We start from the raw sequence: 18,471 nt of genomic DNA, 5'->3' as shown, positions 1-18,471 counted from the left end.
CTGTAATATTTATTGAGGTAGACGAGCCTAGAAAATAGAACCTTGTGGTAATTGTAAAAGTTTGATTGAAAAGTATGTATTATTTTACCTACATACGTACATTGGGTAGGTATATCTGAGAATATCTGCTGTGCCTCCTTATAGCACGTATAGCAGTGGTTCCCTAAATTTTTTCGACCGGAGGTCACATGGTTAAAAAGAGACTAAGTAACTAATAATTAAAAAATAAACGAATATAATACAATAACTCTTTATTGCACACCAACACATAGCAAGCAGTACAGAAAACACAGGTCTATACACAGATACTTCAAGATAACTAATCAATAATAAGACTAATCAATGATGTTAAATGAGATAATCAAGATAATTTAATACCAGTATGTCGACTATATCACAAAATTTCAAAAAGTTCCTATTTTTAATTGCCACAACATACCGGCGCGCATTACTTCAAAGTTAAAAATCTTTCGCGGATCTTAAGTATACTCCGATTAATTTTAAGTTTGAATTAACGCTCAAATTGTAACACACGATTCTCAGTATTTCGAACACAAATGGACTAAAAATATTTACAATATTCATAAGCGGTATTATTATGTTTTAATTATAGAAGTTAACACAATTTTTTATATAGTTTTGTTGTTTCATTTAATTAAAAATGTATGCAAATGTGTTTACGCGTGCGTAGCCGCGGGTAAACTCTAGTGTTAAAATAAATGGAGTAGGTATACCTATTTGAAGCCTTGCGGACCACTGATGGTCCGCGAACTACTCGTTGGGTTAGGAACCATAAGTCTATAGTGTTGTTTCTTAGTAAATTAAATGTAGGTACCCCAACTAGCAAAATCTGCTCTTGTAGCTCTTATTGTTATCTAACACAAGTATTTTACTAGAGCAATCGTGTTTATAACGCACTAGTAATTTACTTGGGTATAAGTTATACCTAAGTATGTTTTATTAACAGTAAAAGTGTCTTCCGTGTAGATTGTTTCTGCTGGTTGGTCTGGTTGTTTTGTGATAAATAAATACTTAATTAAAACGTAAGTACCTACACTTTTTTTTATTATTGTAGAACATTATTTGCAATATTATTTTAAATATAGTGTGTAAACTCTTGTGGGAAGTTATTTTTACTGGAACTCTCTACTTTTTAAGTATTTTATTTGTATTTATTTTATTTAAAAAATGAGGTGTAAAAGTGCCCATTGCGGCCTATTTCCTGAATAAATGATTTTTGATTTGACAGTGATCCAATAGATAGGATAAAGGATTCAGGCACAACGATATCGATCCAGAAACTTTTGCAACTAATTGCCTGTTATAAAAAAATATATACTAGGTATCGCATAAAAGGTACCGTAAACTCAGGTTTCTATAGTCCCAGCGTTCATCAATAGTCCAAACGGACAAACGGAACTGCTAACGTCATCTAGGCTAGGAGGTTCATCGCAGCCTAATCCAATAGAAAATGCACGATGAACCTCCTAGATGACGTTAGCAGTTCCGTCATTGTTCAAAATGTTAAAAAGTTCATTTGGACTATTGTTGAACGCTGGGACTACTTATAGAAACCTGAGTTTACGGTACGTTTTCTTTTCTCATGCTCGCAAAGTTGGTATTTATGTATGTTGGATCTAGGCGACATAAAATTCGACCTTTTTATGATCTAGTGCATAAAGTTAAATCTTCGTCTAAGACCAACGTAATCAGGTGTCAACAGCCACAATCAAAAAAGTTTCTATAAACTTTTTATTTCATTTTATTTTATGTAAAACTAAAAATCAATCAAATCAATCCAAATCAAAATAGGTAAATCAATAAAACTAAATATCTATAACTACAGTATAATCTCACTAATCCGGCACTTCAATAGCCCGGCTCGTCCAATAATCTTTTGGCACCAACCGCCCACGCCTCCCTCGCCCCTCTGAGCCTATCCGGTCGCTGTGTCGTCGTCTCGTCTAGCAGTCTAACCTCAAAACTTATCACGTGCATACGTATTTTTGAAGTGAGAGTATCTATGAAATGCTTTATTTTATTAATTATGATTTTTTCTCTATAATCCAGTTATCCGAACATTCCAATAATCCGACCCTCTCTGGTTTTTAATAGTGCCGGATTAATGAGATTATACTGTATATAGCAATGCATGAAAAATAAAAGCGTCCTACCTAGTAAATAAACAAATTGTTTCCACTGTTGCTGTTTAAGTTCCTTCCTCTCAATCGAAGTGAAAAGCAGAGTGTAAAACTCGAGCATTAGACCCATTTTCCCCTCGACGTGTCTATCCACTATATAAACATCTCGGGTAAAATGGCTTGTTTTATGCTCTTATTGTATAATATACTATTAAGAGTCACAAGAGTGTGAGAAAGTTCACTTTAAAGCTTTATTTAAGTACTTTCTAGCTTTCGCTAGTTTCGCTATGAAGAAAAGTGTGAGAGCTGTAAATAAATATCAATAATGGTGTTATTCCGTGATCGCCTCGATACCCTATCCTCGGTTATGGTCAGGCGACAGATAACAAGTGGCCAAGTCCGCTACAACTGATAACCTCCCCATGATTTCGTTGACATTACCATAAACAGCGCGGGTGTTTGACGTCAGTCGGTTATATAATCTACAATAGGACAATGGCTATGGTAGGTGCTACAGCTTGCTCTCTCATCAAATTAGTAGATGAACTTGCAAAACTCTCCAGATATTATTTGCCAATAAAATTGTTTAAACATTCATAACCTTTTACCTAATTGTTTTGAAGAAGACATTTATTTTGCACTTGAAAAATACCCATGAGTACCCCATGGATAATAAGTTGGTCCTACCTGTAACGACGACTGAGTTGCTGTAGTAGGTATCATCTATAGACACGCGGTAGATTGTCAAGCCAAGTTAAAGCTAACAGAACTGGCGAGCAGCACCGTGTGTAATTTTACCCGAACCATTTGGAGCCACTTTTGACCCCCTCATAACTCAAAAACTATTTCACACTAGCGTTTACCCGCGGCTTAGCACGCGTAAATCATTAGATACAGCAGTTGAATTGATATTCCGAGAGCTGTCTACATACCAAATTTCATGACTTTAAGCCCAGCAGTTGTTATTTAGTGATTTTATCCCTATCCCGTGAGAATATTGGGATAAAAATTATTCTATGTTAATAGTATTCCAAAGTATTCCATATTTCAGCCAAATCCGTCCAGCCGTTTCAGCGTTAAGAAGTAACAAACATACTTACTCACTCAACCACTCACAAACTTTCACATTTATAATATTATAGTAGGAAGGATTATCTTATCGATGTTATTATATACATACTTATTAGCCTGTTGGCCGAGACTTCGTCTGCGTAGAATTCGTTTATATGCACTACCTCTGCAAATATACAAACTTTGGTCATTTGGTTACCTACTACCTTAACTTCACTAATGGACTGTGGGTGTACTTAGTGACCTGAATATGAAAATACCATGTAAGTATAATTATTGTTTTTCACTGCCTTCTGCGTACAGGCGAAAAAGGTCACCGCTCTCAGCGCGCTCCGTTTTTGCGTCTTTTCTGCGTAGTTTGAGTTTGATTTAAAATGTGACCAAATTGAAGATCAAATCATAATTGTTTTAGTGCGAGAGAGTAACAAACGTATGCGAATACAAATTTTCGCATTTATTCCTAACTAACTCGCGACTTCGTCTGCGAAGAATTCATTTATAGCGGACCCGCAGGAACTATACAATTTCGGGATAAAAACTATCCTATTTCCTTCTCATATACTATCTAAGTTTCAAATTTCATAATTGGTTGGGTACTTTCAGAAAGCGTTATAAACGAACAAATATACTAACATTTACATTTCTAATTGTAAAACTCTTACGGGGGGAAAGTTGCAAGTGTCCAGCTTTAGGTGGTAATTAACCGTTACAATTCTCTCCAGATCAGCGTTAGAACAGAAAGTAGGTATCTGACTGAAATTATTTAGTAAATAGGTATTTTTCTAAAGTATCTACGAGTAACTGATATGAGAAAACGTGGACAGTGATTTAATTTTTGTGGTCTGCTATAAACATAATTGCGAGATTTTATTGTGTTTATAGTTATAAAGCTTCCTTAAAAATTATCACAGCTTTTGGAAGAGGTTGAAAGCTCATAGATTAAACCATTAGTAGTGTGACAAAGAATGCCTATGTATCTTGAAATAAAAAATATCAAAAAATGAAAGTTTGGTTAAGTATAATGTAGGTAACTGCGACTCAAACATGACCGCTATCAATTACTGCATCAGAAAAATTAATTCGATTAATGAATAATCATCGTTTGTTTTTACGTAGGTATGTTATGTTTTTATTAGCAGCTCGCAATTGACCCCTGTATGCATAAGAATAATATAATCACGTAGACAACCAAATCGGTGTGATAAGTAAAAATTGTTTTACTTTAAAATAGCGTAATTTTAAACAGGTTTACGTATCAATAGTCTCTTATTTACTTAGTTTGAGTCGATTCAGAAAAGTCTATCAAAACCAGCTCATTTGGATGAGGAAATATTCAAGTGGAACTAAGACGAAATTAATAAAATAATAAAGGTAAGTACTTTAACATGTAGATGTACTTTTGCTACTACTTAGGTTAGTAATTCGATTACACAATAATAAATAATTATGATAAACTTTGCGATAACTTACTGTGAGCGATAGTATCTGTTTAATAAACAAACTTAGGTATGTATGTTTTTATTATTTAGCAAATACAACATTATAACTTTTATGATAATATCTTTGTAAAGTTTAAAACTAGTCAATTTAAATTTAAACTGTTTTACTTTTGAGGCAGCTTAGGTTATTGTTTTGAATTAGAATTTACAAGGTGTTTCCTGTCTGCTCGCAGAAGCCTACAGGTATACGAAATAGGACTATATTATGGTGAGATTTTTTAATACTTTTGACATTGTGCTGAATGCTTCCTTATGACACTTTACACATTTGAAGAATAATCTCGTATATATTCCTGTATAGTTGTGAGCTATGTCATACACACATACAATCTCCCGTTAAAGACTGTCCATGATAAAATCCGGGCATGCCTGATCTGGTGTATCTTTTTAATGAATGCTAATTTTCAAGCAGCACTTTTTTGTAATAGTCAGTGGTTATGAAACTACATAATAAAAATACAATCACAATAAAATGTTAGAGCGTCTGTGAGTTTTAGTTTTATGTATTTCACTGTGCCAAAATTGCTTTGTACAGCGTTTTTTGGTAATCTTCACTCGTTTTCAACTTCAATGCCACAATTGCATTTATATTTTCACAAGCTGTTTTACGCTTATTAGGATATTATTTTCCCAATAAAAGTCATGATGTAACTGTTTTCTACTTGGGGGAGTCAGGAAAACTTTCTAATCCAAGCACCAAAAGTAGTTTTTAAAAGAGAGGCATTTTTCTGTGAAAAAGGCAAATTCACAAAAGTCAATTCGAAAAATATTAATAGCTGTCCTGAAAAGCAGTGTTACAAGCTATAAAGTGGATTGTCCAATTTTAAAATAATATATATACTTTACATAAACACCTAGAAAAGACCGTCAGAAGACGCTGTACAAAATAATTTCTTACAGTCTAATATATAAGCTTACTATGTCTGGTGTAAAATAAAGAGTCTTTGTATTGTATTGTAAAGCTAAAACTCACAGACGCCCTGATTTTTTATTATGATTATATTTTTACTATGTCGTCTTATAACCATTATTTACTTAAAAAAAGTGCTGCTTGAAAATTAGCATTCATTACAAAGATACACCAGATCAGACATGCCCAGATTTTATCGTGGACAGTCTTTATGTAGGTACCTACCTATCATAATTTACAACGGTAGGATTCTACAATAAATACAGCATTTGCTATATTTTTTTTTTCACACTTTTTAGTTTATATAATCTAGAGATAACACAATAGTTTAATGTCAGTTGCTCGTTACCTTTTACGAAAGATTGCTTTTTCCAAAGCAGAGACGTTAATTATTGAGGAGTCCTGGACATTCCTGGTACTTCACCACCCGTTCCTTTTCACTATATGCATTACGAGAGCATAAATTGCTTAGCAGCTGTGTTAAAGTAATTGAAATTCATCCCGTGAAATACTTGTTATTGAGTACCAATGGTCAACTGTGGTCTTCATAATCAGTTCCACTTCACCAAATGTTGATTTTCAAGAGCAAATGCGTGAGTTACTACTAAATATATACAAATTACCATAAGTGTCCCTACAATATTTGAAGATTTCCCTCGATTTTCTTAGGATCCAATCATCAGATCCTGATTTGGTACTTATGGGATCTAATTGATGCTATTCCTATACGAAAGAAAAAAAAACAAATCAGTTCATGAATGAAATGACGGAGTTCTAAGTAACAAACATTAAAAAAAATACAACCGAATTGAAAACCTCCTCCTTTTTTTGAAGTCGGTTAAAAAGGTGGTAGTAGCGGAGAAATTGGCGCCCTCGTTTAAATTCTACCATTCATTGTCACTACTTGTAGAGATATAAAATTAGCTTCACTAATGGAAGTTTTGGTTTTTTGAAAGTACCTATCAGGAGGCACGATACAACCCTGGCGCCAATCTAAGTTGTTAATTCCTCAACTCTGGGGCACGCACTCGGGATTACGATTGTTCTCATCTTGTTAACTTTTACCTGGTTTACCCACGGTTTACCACACTAGTCTTGATTACACGAAGGACTAAATAGTTCTTAATAGAGGTAAATTAACTCTATTTTCAGAGATTAATTTGATCCAATGTCAATAAAGTCGGTGCTATAGCAATTTAACTTATATTAATTATGTACCTATGCTGAGGTATTTTATAGATTACCGATAGATTATTTAGTTTCCGTGATGTAATATTAACCTTATCATAAGAAATAATCCACCGCCTTATAAATTGTGTAAGGAGTGTCTGAACAATAAAAAAACCGGCCAAGAGCGTGTCGGACACGCCCAAAATAGGGTTCCGTAGCCATTACGGAAAAATTAAGTAATATTTATCTAAGGATTTCGTATTTTGTACAGAATATTCCAAGTTAAGGTATATTTTATTCACACACACACACACACACACACACACGGCGCCCAAGATACAGGCACTGCCTAGTTTGGGGCCCGCTGACACTGTATTTTTAACCGACTTCAAAAAAAAGGAGGTTATCAATTCGGTTGTATTTTTTTTTAATGTTTGTTACCTCAGAACTCCGTCATTTATTTTTTATTTATTTATTTTTTAAGGATCACCAACAGATAATACATCATACAAAAACATAAATATCGAGTAGAAGACATTCCAGGTAGATCTAATTATATGTAACCACAACTAACTTCTGTTTCATCAAACATGCAAAGAAAAAAAATACATGTGCTATAAGTATTGTATTTTAATTTAAATGAAAAGATAAAAACAGGAAGAAAATTATAGGAATGCGTTCAATTAGGTCCCATAAGCAGCCAATTAGGATCTGATGATCGAATCTTAAGGAAATCGAGGGAACTCTACAAATATTGTAGGGACACCTATGGTAATTTGGATATATTTAGCAGTAAATCGTGCATTTGCTAGTGAAAATCATCATTTAGTGAAGTGAAACTGATGATGAAGACCACAGTTGACCATCGGAGTTACTACTCAATAACAAGTATTTCACTCACGGGTTGAATTTTAATTACTTTGACATAGTTGCTAAGCAATTTATGCTCCTCGTAATGCATATGGTAAAACGGGTGGTGATCCAAAGCACCAAGACTCCTCAATAATGAACGACTCCGCATCGGAAAAAGCAATCGTTCGTAAAAGGTGACGAGCAGTTGATATTAAACTATTGTATCTTATATGCTTCGGAGAGAAGCGAAACACGTGTCCGGGATCTTGTTTATGGTTGTAGTGGTGGTGGTTCTTTTGGTGGTGGGTTCAGTTACGTTTGCGTTGGTTATTTACGTTTTTTATGTGGAGGGAGGGCGGGTTAAATTGCATGAATATTTTTTTTCCAACTCAAACGTAGCTGTTTCGCACGACTTGGCCTTACTACTTGACGGAGGAGCAAGACAGATATTCCATTTAATTTAACATGGACCTCCGCAAAGTAACGCCTGAATCTATACAGTATTTAAGAGTAAAGAGCAGCCTAAGGTATAAAATATATCTAGACTTGGAATATTCCCTACAAAATACGAAATCCTTAGAAAAATATTATTTAATTATTTTCGTAATGGCTACGGAACCCGATTTCAGGCGTGTCCGACATGCTCTTGGCCGGTTTTAAGGCTAAGAGTTAAGAAAACTATTTAATTTTGTGATATTTAATTTGATTTATTATTTTATCACGTCCTATCTTACAATTTACTGCCATTGTGCTTACCTTTTCTTTAAATGATTTCGTTCGCCGACAGGCACATCATAGTTTGTTTTTTTGTTTATTTATCACCTAGTTGTATTTACCCATGTTGACGAAATAAATGAATTTGAATAATTAAATCTAAATCAATCTAATCAAGAAAAATCCTTCGATCGGCCTCGCGGTCAGTCGCGGCCCACGTTAGGTATATGGCGCGTTATGATCTGCAATCAGGTCAAGAGGTACGAGTCTGCTGAGATTGAATACTAAAAATAAAATGCGATTAGTCGTTAACGCCTCCTTCTCGTTGGTGTTTACAGTTATTTGTGTTAGGGGGTGGCTATTCGCAATATTTTCGGCCTCAGCAATCAAGATGGCGAGGACGCCTTCTTTTGGCGCTCCAGAGTGTGGGGTAGATCAGATCTCCACAAAAGTCCAGCCTCCTAAGGCTACTTGAGAACAAAACCGTCAATAAACAAAATTTGACACTTCTCAAAAATGGCACTTTAACATATTAAAGCATACTTTAATTTTGCGAGCTTCGCTTCGTGAGTGCTGCCTAGCACGGATATTTGAATAAATCAAAAAGTATTCTACAGGTAATGAAACTATCTTGAATATAAAATGATTGGCATCGTTCAGGGACAGATTGAAGAAACTGTGGAAGTAATCGTTTTCTTTTTATTTATATGTAGGTATTGTTTATTCATAATGTGTAAGTGTGTATCGTGTCCAGTTAAATAGTAAATATATAGATATATATTATTATTGTATATATATACACATATAAAATACTTACTTTTTAACTGGACAATACTATAATACGATAATATTATAATTTGTCATACTAATTTTTAACCCCCGACGAAAAAGAGGGGTGTTATAAGTTTGACCGCTTTATATTAAAAATACAACATATTTAGTTTCATGTTAACCTTAGCGGTCCCCCGACACCGACAACGCTTAGATAAAAAAATATTACTAGATACTTTATACTAAATGAACTTAGGCTAATTTTGCGGGAAATCAGCATAGTCCCCGCGGGATAGGGATAAACGAATTCTTCGCAGATGAAGTCGCGGGCAACAGCTAGGTAGCGCATAATTATTTTTTACTTTTTAATTGTCTTTTCAAGCAGCGTTTTTTTCGGGCGTTTTTATTTTTATTTTTGCTGGCGTTTTTTAAGTCGGGGGTTTTTTAAATTTTAAATTTAAGTTTTTATTGTTTATTTAGTATAGTTATCTCACTGTGCATAAATTACTGTTCGCATATCTTTGAGTTTTCCTTTCTAGTTTTGGTTAGCTTGAAAAGATCCTTTTTTGGGATAAGTTCGCCTTTGTACTCTTTTGGTTTTGTTGTTTTATTTTTTATTATTTTGTGTTTTATGTACAATAAATTATTTACATACATACATACATGATTATTTGGATAAGGATTGATGTAAAGGTATGAATAATGTGGTCTAATTTTGGTGGGCATTTCTATCAAGTATTAAAACGTAAAAAAGTAGATAGATAAAGTGATTAAACTACAATAGATGGACGGTTATCATATGCTATAATTTCATTTGATCGAATTTCATAGGTCCGAATGTTTTGTTTACTAGAACAGTTATATGACATACTTCCCGAAAACCGAAAATTAGATGCCATAATGATACGAACGCCATACGTATTGTTTTCTATATTATTAATATTATACTGGAAAATATGTTATCACATTATAAAAAAAAGATAAAATATAAAAAAATAAAAACCTAGAACATTGTTGATAAATAACATAAACTTTTGAAACGATTAAAATACTTAAAAATATAAACGCTTATTTCTAAGTAATTAAATAAGTATAAAATATATCTATATATCGATATAACTATTCCATGTATTTCTTGTTTTGCTACTCTTGTCGCTCGCTGCTTGCAGTGCAAGCGGCACCCGATTATTATTGTCAAAGTACCCTATTTCTTGTAAGTAATAGTAACAATGTATTTCTGCGCTTATAACAAATTTATGTTAATGATTTATGTTTGTCTCATGTAAACAAATTGTACATTTTTTATGAGATTAAATAATCTTAAACTTTAAATAGAATATTCTAGCGCCATACTAAATATTGTTTCTTTCCGAAGCCATGACATATGGTAGGTATAGCGAAGCTTTTTGTAGATATTGATATATTCTTTAATATCGTACAATATTTTTTGTTCTATCATCAATAGTTTCCGCCGCGCACGCGATGAAAGATATTTAATGGCAACTTTTTTAAACTTTGAGTTACATTATTTAAGTTAGTAGCGGGTTCCTTTTATCTTGCATAATATCGATTCTCCGAAATACACTTCGCATAACAGATATCTCATAATTTATTTTAGCCGACTGATACCTTTGCATAATCATAACTTTGCATAATTATCAGTTCGAATAATAGCCATTTCTCAGAATATTAAATAGCAGAACACTTTTATAGCCGAATATACTTCTGCAGAATATTAAATAGCAGAACATTAGTATCGCCGATTTGTATATGGCATAATGACATAGCAAAACACTAGTTTGGACTGTTGTATTTTCACGTAATTTTAAATAGCGGTGACTTTAACATGGCGTAGTGGTATAGTTAAAGGAACTAACAGCTACCATAAGAATGGGTTAAGGTTAAAGTAAGGCCAGCAAAGTATGCGTACTGTATGTAACAGCAGTAGGGAAAATATTATGTGATGTTAATATTCTGCTTTACAAAATTATGAGAACTGATAGTACGAGAAAAAGTATATGCGAAAAGTAATTCGGTGATATGATGATTCTGCTCAAGGTTGTTATGAAATTATGAGATTCGATTTCATGCAACATATTAGTGAACCAGGGAAGACACAGCTTTACTATAGGAAGGTGAATTTTCAATTGTTTTTTGTGTTATTTATGTTATTTCTTGCTTATGTGTATGTGCTATTGATTGTTTACCCATGTGGTATGCAGAAGATTTTTACTATAAACTTTCCACTTTATTCCCTGTATTAGATACGTAGGTACTTACATTCACGTTTTTCATTACTTTAAATTTTTTAGCTTATTACTTATTAGTATAAATATGTAAGTAATCCTTTTCCCAAAAAAATAACACTATTGAATTGTTGTAAGTGTTCATAGTTTGTTTGATTGGCTTATACTGGAACCATAAACGACCTTTGCTATCAGCTGATCTCTTATCACCGCTGGACACTACCTACATATAAGCGCGGCTGCACACTGGATCCGCACTTCGGTTTGGGAGGCTAACGGATCACGCGTTTCCTCAGAGTAAGTAAATACATAGTTACTTTTTTCAGATTTCTTTTGTTTTTACAAGCTTTATTTTAACTTGCAATGTATGTTTGTTCCTTCGTATGTTACTTTGTTGAGATCAAATCTTGCACGTCGAATTTCATCCATTCCTAGTAATCGGATTGACTTCAAATTTTGTACAGATTAATTGGAACAAAAATGCAAGTAGGTATGTTCAGCAAAAAACTTGTATTTAAAAGGGTAGTATTAAACTCACATCAAAATTTTTATCCAAAAAAAAAACCGAATTCACATCAAAATTACTGATTGCACAGCAAAATACTCCACTCAAATTATGACTTAATAAACTGAAATTTATATTCGTTGCGTACTGCTATTTATCTTAAAGTAAAGCATTTTTATTATTACGCAGCTAATAATGACTAACGCACATTATACCTTACAAGTACTCTTTTGTTTTTAAATATAGCATCTATTTTCATATAACATACATTATTTTTTATTAATTAATATTTTATTAATTATTAATTAAGTAAAACATAATGAAATGAGCTGCAATATAATATATATAATAATATAATATAATAATAAGATATGAAAATCCCTTTAGGTCGCCATCAGATACTTTGAAGGTGATCAAAAACATCGAAACAGGAACTGAAATATCTTAATAATAGGTGGATAATTAAATATCAATTTATTTTCATAACTTTGTATACTTTTTACATCAAACAAATTATATACCCAGCACTAGTAGGGGCCAAATTATTTCCTAAATAAATTTGGATCTGCCGCTTCGCCGGCCGCTCGCTTCGCTCCGCTCGCGCCTTGTGGTCGCAATAATTGTACTTAACGCTCCTCCTCACTCCGCTCGACGTCGTACCTAATTTTTAAAATGATGAGCCGGTTTTGATGTTCTTATTAGGATATCTGCTACTCGGAGAGTTATTTTGCTATGAGAATGAGTATCATCTACGCACGCTCTGGTTAATTTGCTGTGTAGTTAGTATTTTTGGATGTAAATATATAGTATTTTTGTACCGGTAAAGGTAAAGAGTGTCACACGGGCGGGAGCAACGCAGTCATAAGATTCTTATTGTTTGTTTTGTGATAAATATTTTTTATTTCCTCGCAGTGATCGTAAAAAGCACAATGTTTAGTCTCGGCCAAAAGTTCAATGGATGTACTCGTATTATCGAAGGCCTCCCCTTCGGGTCGGCCTTCAAACTAACTCGTTCATCTATTTGTAACAATGTATCATATAAACGATGAGAATTAATTGATAGGCAATTATTTATTTGATGTGCAATTAATAATATTCCAAAAAGGTATTTTTTACAAAAACTAATTTGAGAATGACCGTTAAAATAAAAAAATAATATAAAAACAAATTCATAGTTTACCTTTTTAACTGACTCAAAAAAGAAGAGGTTATCAATTCGATTGTATTTTTTTTATTAGCACCATCATTAAGTAAGTACTTATTTTTTCATGTTCGTTACCTCAGAACTCCGTCATTTATAAACCAACTTGAAAAAAAAGTTTTCCTGGAAATACCTCCAATTAGGTCCCATAGTCACTAAATCAGGATCTGATGATTGATCTTAAGGAAATCAAGAGAACCCTTCAAATATTGTAGGGATACCTACAGTGGTTTGGATATAATTAGTAGTAACTCGTGCATTAGCTCATGAAAATCATCATTTGGTGAAGTGGAACTGATGACGAAGATCACAGTTGACCACCGGAGCTACTCAATAACAAATATTTAACGGGTTGGGATTCCATTACTTCAACACAGTTGCTAAGCAATTTATGCTCGTCGCGGAACGAGTACTGAAGCACCATGGGAATGCACCATTTCTGCATCCAAAACAGCAATCTTTTGTTAAAAGGTGCATGACGAGTCATTGAAATTAAGCTATTGTATCTTAGATTGTTTACAGTAAAAAGCGCGAAAAAAATACAAAAAAATATTTTACCGACTACAGAAAATATATCTAACACCCCCGTTTTATACACGGTTATATACTCGTATATATTGTAACATAAAAATGAAATTATTGCTTATAACATAAATTCGCAGTACCCATATCAAAACATATCGATACTTATACAGGTTTACTGTTTTAAATAATTTAATGAATCAGTAAAGTCTAAATGCTAAAATAATTTCCTTGCTCACCGCGACCTTACGATAGCTAAGCTTATGCAAATATGGTGTACGGTTGTGTCACTCTGTGAGCTCTGTTTGAGTTCGAAACGCGTCAGTTAGTGATAGATGGTTGTGTGATCTGTGTTGTCATACAGTTGTAAGTGCATGAATATTTTGCATAACTTAGCTATCGTAGTCGCGGGTAAGAATTATTTTAGTTCATTTACTTTGTTTTAATGAAAGTAAAGTGCTAAACTGCTTTATTACCATTTCTAATGACACCGATACTCCTTAGCTGATATAAATATCTATATCCGCCAACGTTCTGCTTTTTAGAAGCTTTTATTTAGTTTCACCTATCCCGATGTCTGTTTGTCAAATCTTGTAAGTTAATTTCTACCAACTTCCAGTAGTCGGATAGACTTACAATTTGGCATGCTTATGTAAATTGATTAGTTTGGGTAACAGTGCGAGTAAAGTCGACAAAAAGTACAGTCAGCAAAAAAGCTTGTACTAAAAATGAAAACTTATTTTAAATATGGAATTATACAAACAACACACAAAAGTTATAGCAGCCCGCCAAACACGGATCCCTTCATAAGCTTCTGGTTCTACACTAGGCACACCTACGAGTATTACTACATTGCGGTTCGATAAATTGACGATAGATTGCAGTTAAGTCTTACGTAAATTAAGTGGCTGTTTCACCATCCACTGATTAGTGGTAACTGACGGTTAGGTGTGATGCCGTCTCTATTTGTTTTGTTCGAATAGACGGAGACGGCATCACATTTAACCGTCAGTTAACGCTAATCATTGGATGGTGAAACAGCCCCTAAGTGGAAGTAATTCCTAGATTACTAATTTTTAAAAATTAATTAGTTAATAACGATACCTTGAATTCCAGATCACCCAAAATGGCAACCAAAAAGTTCGCTGGACCGTCCCCGTACACCTTCAAGGATACCTACCCAGTTGACGACTATAAGCACACCGAGTAAGTGCTTTTGTTTTTAAATCCAGACGCAAAAAGAGGGGTGTTATAAGTTTGACCGCAATGTGTGTCTGTCTGTGGCTCCGTAGCTCTTAAACGGGTGGACCGATTTGAATGCGGTTTTTTGTTATTTGAAAGCAGGTTGTTTAGCGATGGGTTTTAGACATGTTTTATCAAAATCGATACAGCCGTTTCAAGATCATCAGCTCTTTTGGTCGCTGCGGTAGGAATCTTAGACGTATAATGGGTATTTACTTTACTTTCAAACATATTTGGGACCTAAAATTTTAAACACCCATATATGCTATGTAGTTATGCAAGATTATGGAATTCTCGGCCTGATGCTGCAGCCAGGATATCCAGAACACTAGTAGGTAAACTCTTGATAAAACCATAGCAGATATATCGTGCTTGGATTCGTTTCGATCAGTATTTGATTCTACATACAATGCAATGGTGGCAACAGGATGAGCTGATGCTGCAGCCAGGATACCCAGCACACTAGTAAACTCTATAAAAAATAATAGCACATATCTCGATTTTGGATTCGTTTTGATCAGTAATTGATTCTACATACAATGCAGTGGTGGCAACACGACGAGCTGATGCTGCAGCCAGGATATCCAGCACACCAGTATACTCTTGAAAAAATAATAAAAGATATTTCGTGTCGTGTTTGATTCCTTTTGATCAGTATTTGATTCTACATACAATGCAATGGTGGCAACACGATGAGCTGATGCTGCAGCCAGGATATCCAACACACTAGTACACTTAAAAAAAATAATGTACCAGTTTAAAAAAACATGAAATAAAAAAACTTTAATTAATAGTTACTTTAAAAAAAAACATACCTATGTACTTTAGTTTCTTGTTAACCTTAGCGGTCCCCCGACACCGTCGTTCCTTAGATAAAAAAATATTACTAGGTACTTATACTAAATTAACTAAGGCTAATTTTGCGGGAAATCAGCATAGTCCCCGCGGATAGGGATAAACGAATTCTTCGCAGATGAAGTCGCGGGCAACAGCTAGGTAGTGCATAAGTATGTTTTTTTACTTTTTAGTGGTCTTTTCTGGCGGCGTTTTTTTCGGGCGTTATTTTTATTTTTTGGCGTTTTTTTTGTGTCGGGGGTTTTAATTAAGTGATATTTTGCTGTTGGTAATAAGATAAATTAAGAAATGTATTTTTAGCCATGTGTATAAAGATTATAATCATCTATCTATCTAAACATAAGTGACAATATTAATAACCCTTATAGGTACGTTAACAATGTGACTGCAAACATCAAGACTAAGTCACAGGCAGCTCCGGTGGTTGGTGCCATTTTCGGGCTTGGCCGCGCCGGCTCCATTCATTTGGCCAGTCTCATCAGGAACCCCCGCGTGATACTTAAGTACATCGTCGACGACAGGGTCGAGAGGTTCGCCGAGCTCAAGAACTACTGGAAGCTGAGCGATGATGTACAATTCGTTACCTCCAAAGACGCTGACCGAGTCTACAAAGATAAATCGTAAGTTACTTAAGGTTAGGAATTATTGTTATTGATCAATTATTATTGTTTTGTTTATTACGAAATATCAGTGTCATAAAACTGTGTGGACTATTTATCAGTACTCTCTTATACGTAAATTATTTCAGCGTCAACGTGGTCTTCATCGGTTCCCCCACGTACACTCACCACGACATAGTTGTGAACTCCATTGCCAACAACAAAGATGTCTTCTGTGAAAAGCCCATTGCTGAAAACATCGAAGACACCAAGAAGTGCTACGAAGCCGCCAAGGCCAAGGGCAAGGCTTTGTACGCCGCGTTCAACCGTCGCTTCGACCCCGCCTACAGGGGTTTGAGGGACAGAGTCAGGAAGGGAGAAGTCGGCCACGTTCAGATCGTCAGAGTGACCGCCAGAGATTCTCCGCTGCCATCTGTCGAGTACCTCAAGACCTCAGGTAAATTTCCATGGATGTATTTATCAGTATTTAATTTATAACACGGCGATATGATTACGTGCTTCGAGCGAGATACGAGTATAAGGGGTCATAAATTAAAACTATGACTGACTGATTATTAGATTTGCAGGTTTTAGTAAATTACGGTACTCATCAGTGAAATGTAATCCTTAAGAGCGTTTATACTCGCTGAGCTGGCAACGTTGCATTTTTGTTAGTTTTTCTCGATTATTCCATAAAAATTGAATGAAAATTAATAATTTTGTCTGATAGAACACTTCTTAGATAATATATAAGTTAATGTGTCCAGTCCAATAATTATTCGTTATAGACTTTTATTTTCTTTACCCTATTTTGGGCGTGTCCGACACGCTCTTGGCCAGTTTTATTTATAGTTCTGTGGATTGGTTCTATTTCTTATTTTTTAAATGTAATCTTAAGGTGGCGTGTTCCACGACTGCCTGGTGCACGACTTCGACATGGCTTGCTGGGTGCTGGGCGAGCTGCCGATCCGCGTGCAGGCGCACGCCACCGCGCTCATCCCCGAAGTCAAAGCCATTGATGACTTCGACACCATCGCCTTCCTGCTCTCCTTCCCCTCCGGCGCTGTCGCCATCGGAGACAACAGCCGCTACTCTGCCTACGGTTACGACCAGAGGCTTGAAGCCTTCGGAAACAAGGGTAAATATCTACTAGACACTATCCCACTTCATTCTACGATTCTACGATATCTGAACGTGTAGTAAATATGATCTAAAATTACAGGTATGATCAAGGTAGAGAACGAGAGGCCGTGCCACTCCACCGAAATCGTCATTGGCCACGAGGGCGTCAAACAGACTCCTATCTACTACTCCTTCCCATCTCGCTACCAGCTCGCATACAAATTGGAGCTTGAACACTTCTTGGATGTTGTGCAACGTAAGTTTTTTGGATTTTGTATACATTAATATCTATTACATACCTATACCTAGGTTAGGTCATGTTATAACAGTAGGATTTTGACATTAACTCATTCATTTCATTCATTCTCGTTTTATGGTTGTGTAATCATTCACTTCAACTCTCGTGGCACTACCAATATCTAAATTACTTTTGGTACTTACCTTATTCCAGCATAATTTGAAGATAAATCAATCTACTTACCCACATTTGAAAGAAAGTTAAACGATTCACACCACCACCATACACTAGTGATTCTTAAATGACGCGTTGCCTTCCAGATGGTGTCCCCATGGAAGTGACCAGCTGGCAGACCCTGGCCGTGAGCAAGATCGCGACGGCGGCGGAGGAGAGCGCCCGCACCAGCAAGGCTGTCGACATCGACTGGAGCAAGGACGCTATTCCCGCCCAATACTCTTAAGCTACCCTCACCTCGAATTACGGACCTCGCTTGTAAATACATACAATGATGCCATATTTTTTTAATAAAAAAATTATAAATACTTTTGAATTTACGTCCACAAAAAGTAAAACATGTGTGTATTGTATGTAAACTCTTTTTTAACCCCCAACGCAAAAAGAGGGGTGTTATAAGTTTGACCGCTATGTGTGTCTGTGTGTCTGTATGTTTGTGTGTCTGTTTGTGGCACCGTAGCTCTTAAACGGGTGGACTGATTTGAATGCGGTTTTTTTTATTTGAAAGCTGGTTTTCTAGCGATGGATCTTAGACATGTTTTATCAAAATCGGTTCAGCCGTTTCAAGGTCATCAGCTC

The 18,471-nt window shown here is 35.0% G+C and overlaps 1 protein-coding gene across 1 annotated transcript; it reads left to right on the top strand.

The window, feature by feature from the left end:
• Positions 1-11,564: 11,564 nt before the first annotated feature.
• LOC141442751 (uncharacterized oxidoreductase YrbE-like) lies at positions 11,565-18,200 on the top strand. Its single transcript, XM_074107846.1, has 7 exons — positions 11,565-11,671; positions 14,719-14,808; positions 16,068-16,319; positions 16,448-16,755; positions 17,197-17,436; positions 17,521-17,676; positions 17,979-18,200. Exons 2-7 carry the CDS (start codon positions 14,729-14,731, stop codon positions 18,116-18,118), a joined length of 1,176 nt encoding a protein of 391 aa, XP_073963947.1. The 5' UTR covers positions 11,565-11,671; positions 14,719-14,728; the 3' UTR covers positions 18,119-18,200.
• Positions 18,201-18,471: the final 271 nt, after the last annotated feature.

This window comes from Choristoneura fumiferana, chromosome 2 (assembly GCF_025370935.1).
Source record: "Choristoneura fumiferana chromosome 2, NRCan_CFum_1, whole genome shotgun sequence".
Lineage (NCBI taxonomy): Eukaryota > Metazoa > Arthropoda > Insecta > Lepidoptera > Tortricidae > Choristoneura > Choristoneura fumiferana.
Note: the sequence above shows the minus strand (reverse complement) of the source record. Positions and strands in the feature narration are given on the sequence as shown.

Bases quoted from the DNA above. Each gene is read 5' to 3' on its own strand.
- LOC141442751 (XM_074107846.1), top strand. From the start codon at position 14,729: ATGGCAACCAAAAAGTTCGCTGGACCGTCCCCGTACACCTTCAAGGAT. The intron at 14,809-16,067 runs GTAAGTGCTTTT...TAACCCTTATAG, and splicing joins GACGACTATAAGCACACCGA to GTACGTTAACAATGTGACTG. The intron at 16,320-16,447 runs GTAAGTTACTTA...AAATTATTTCAG, and splicing joins CGAGTCTACAAAGATAAATC to CGTCAACGTGGTCTTCATCG.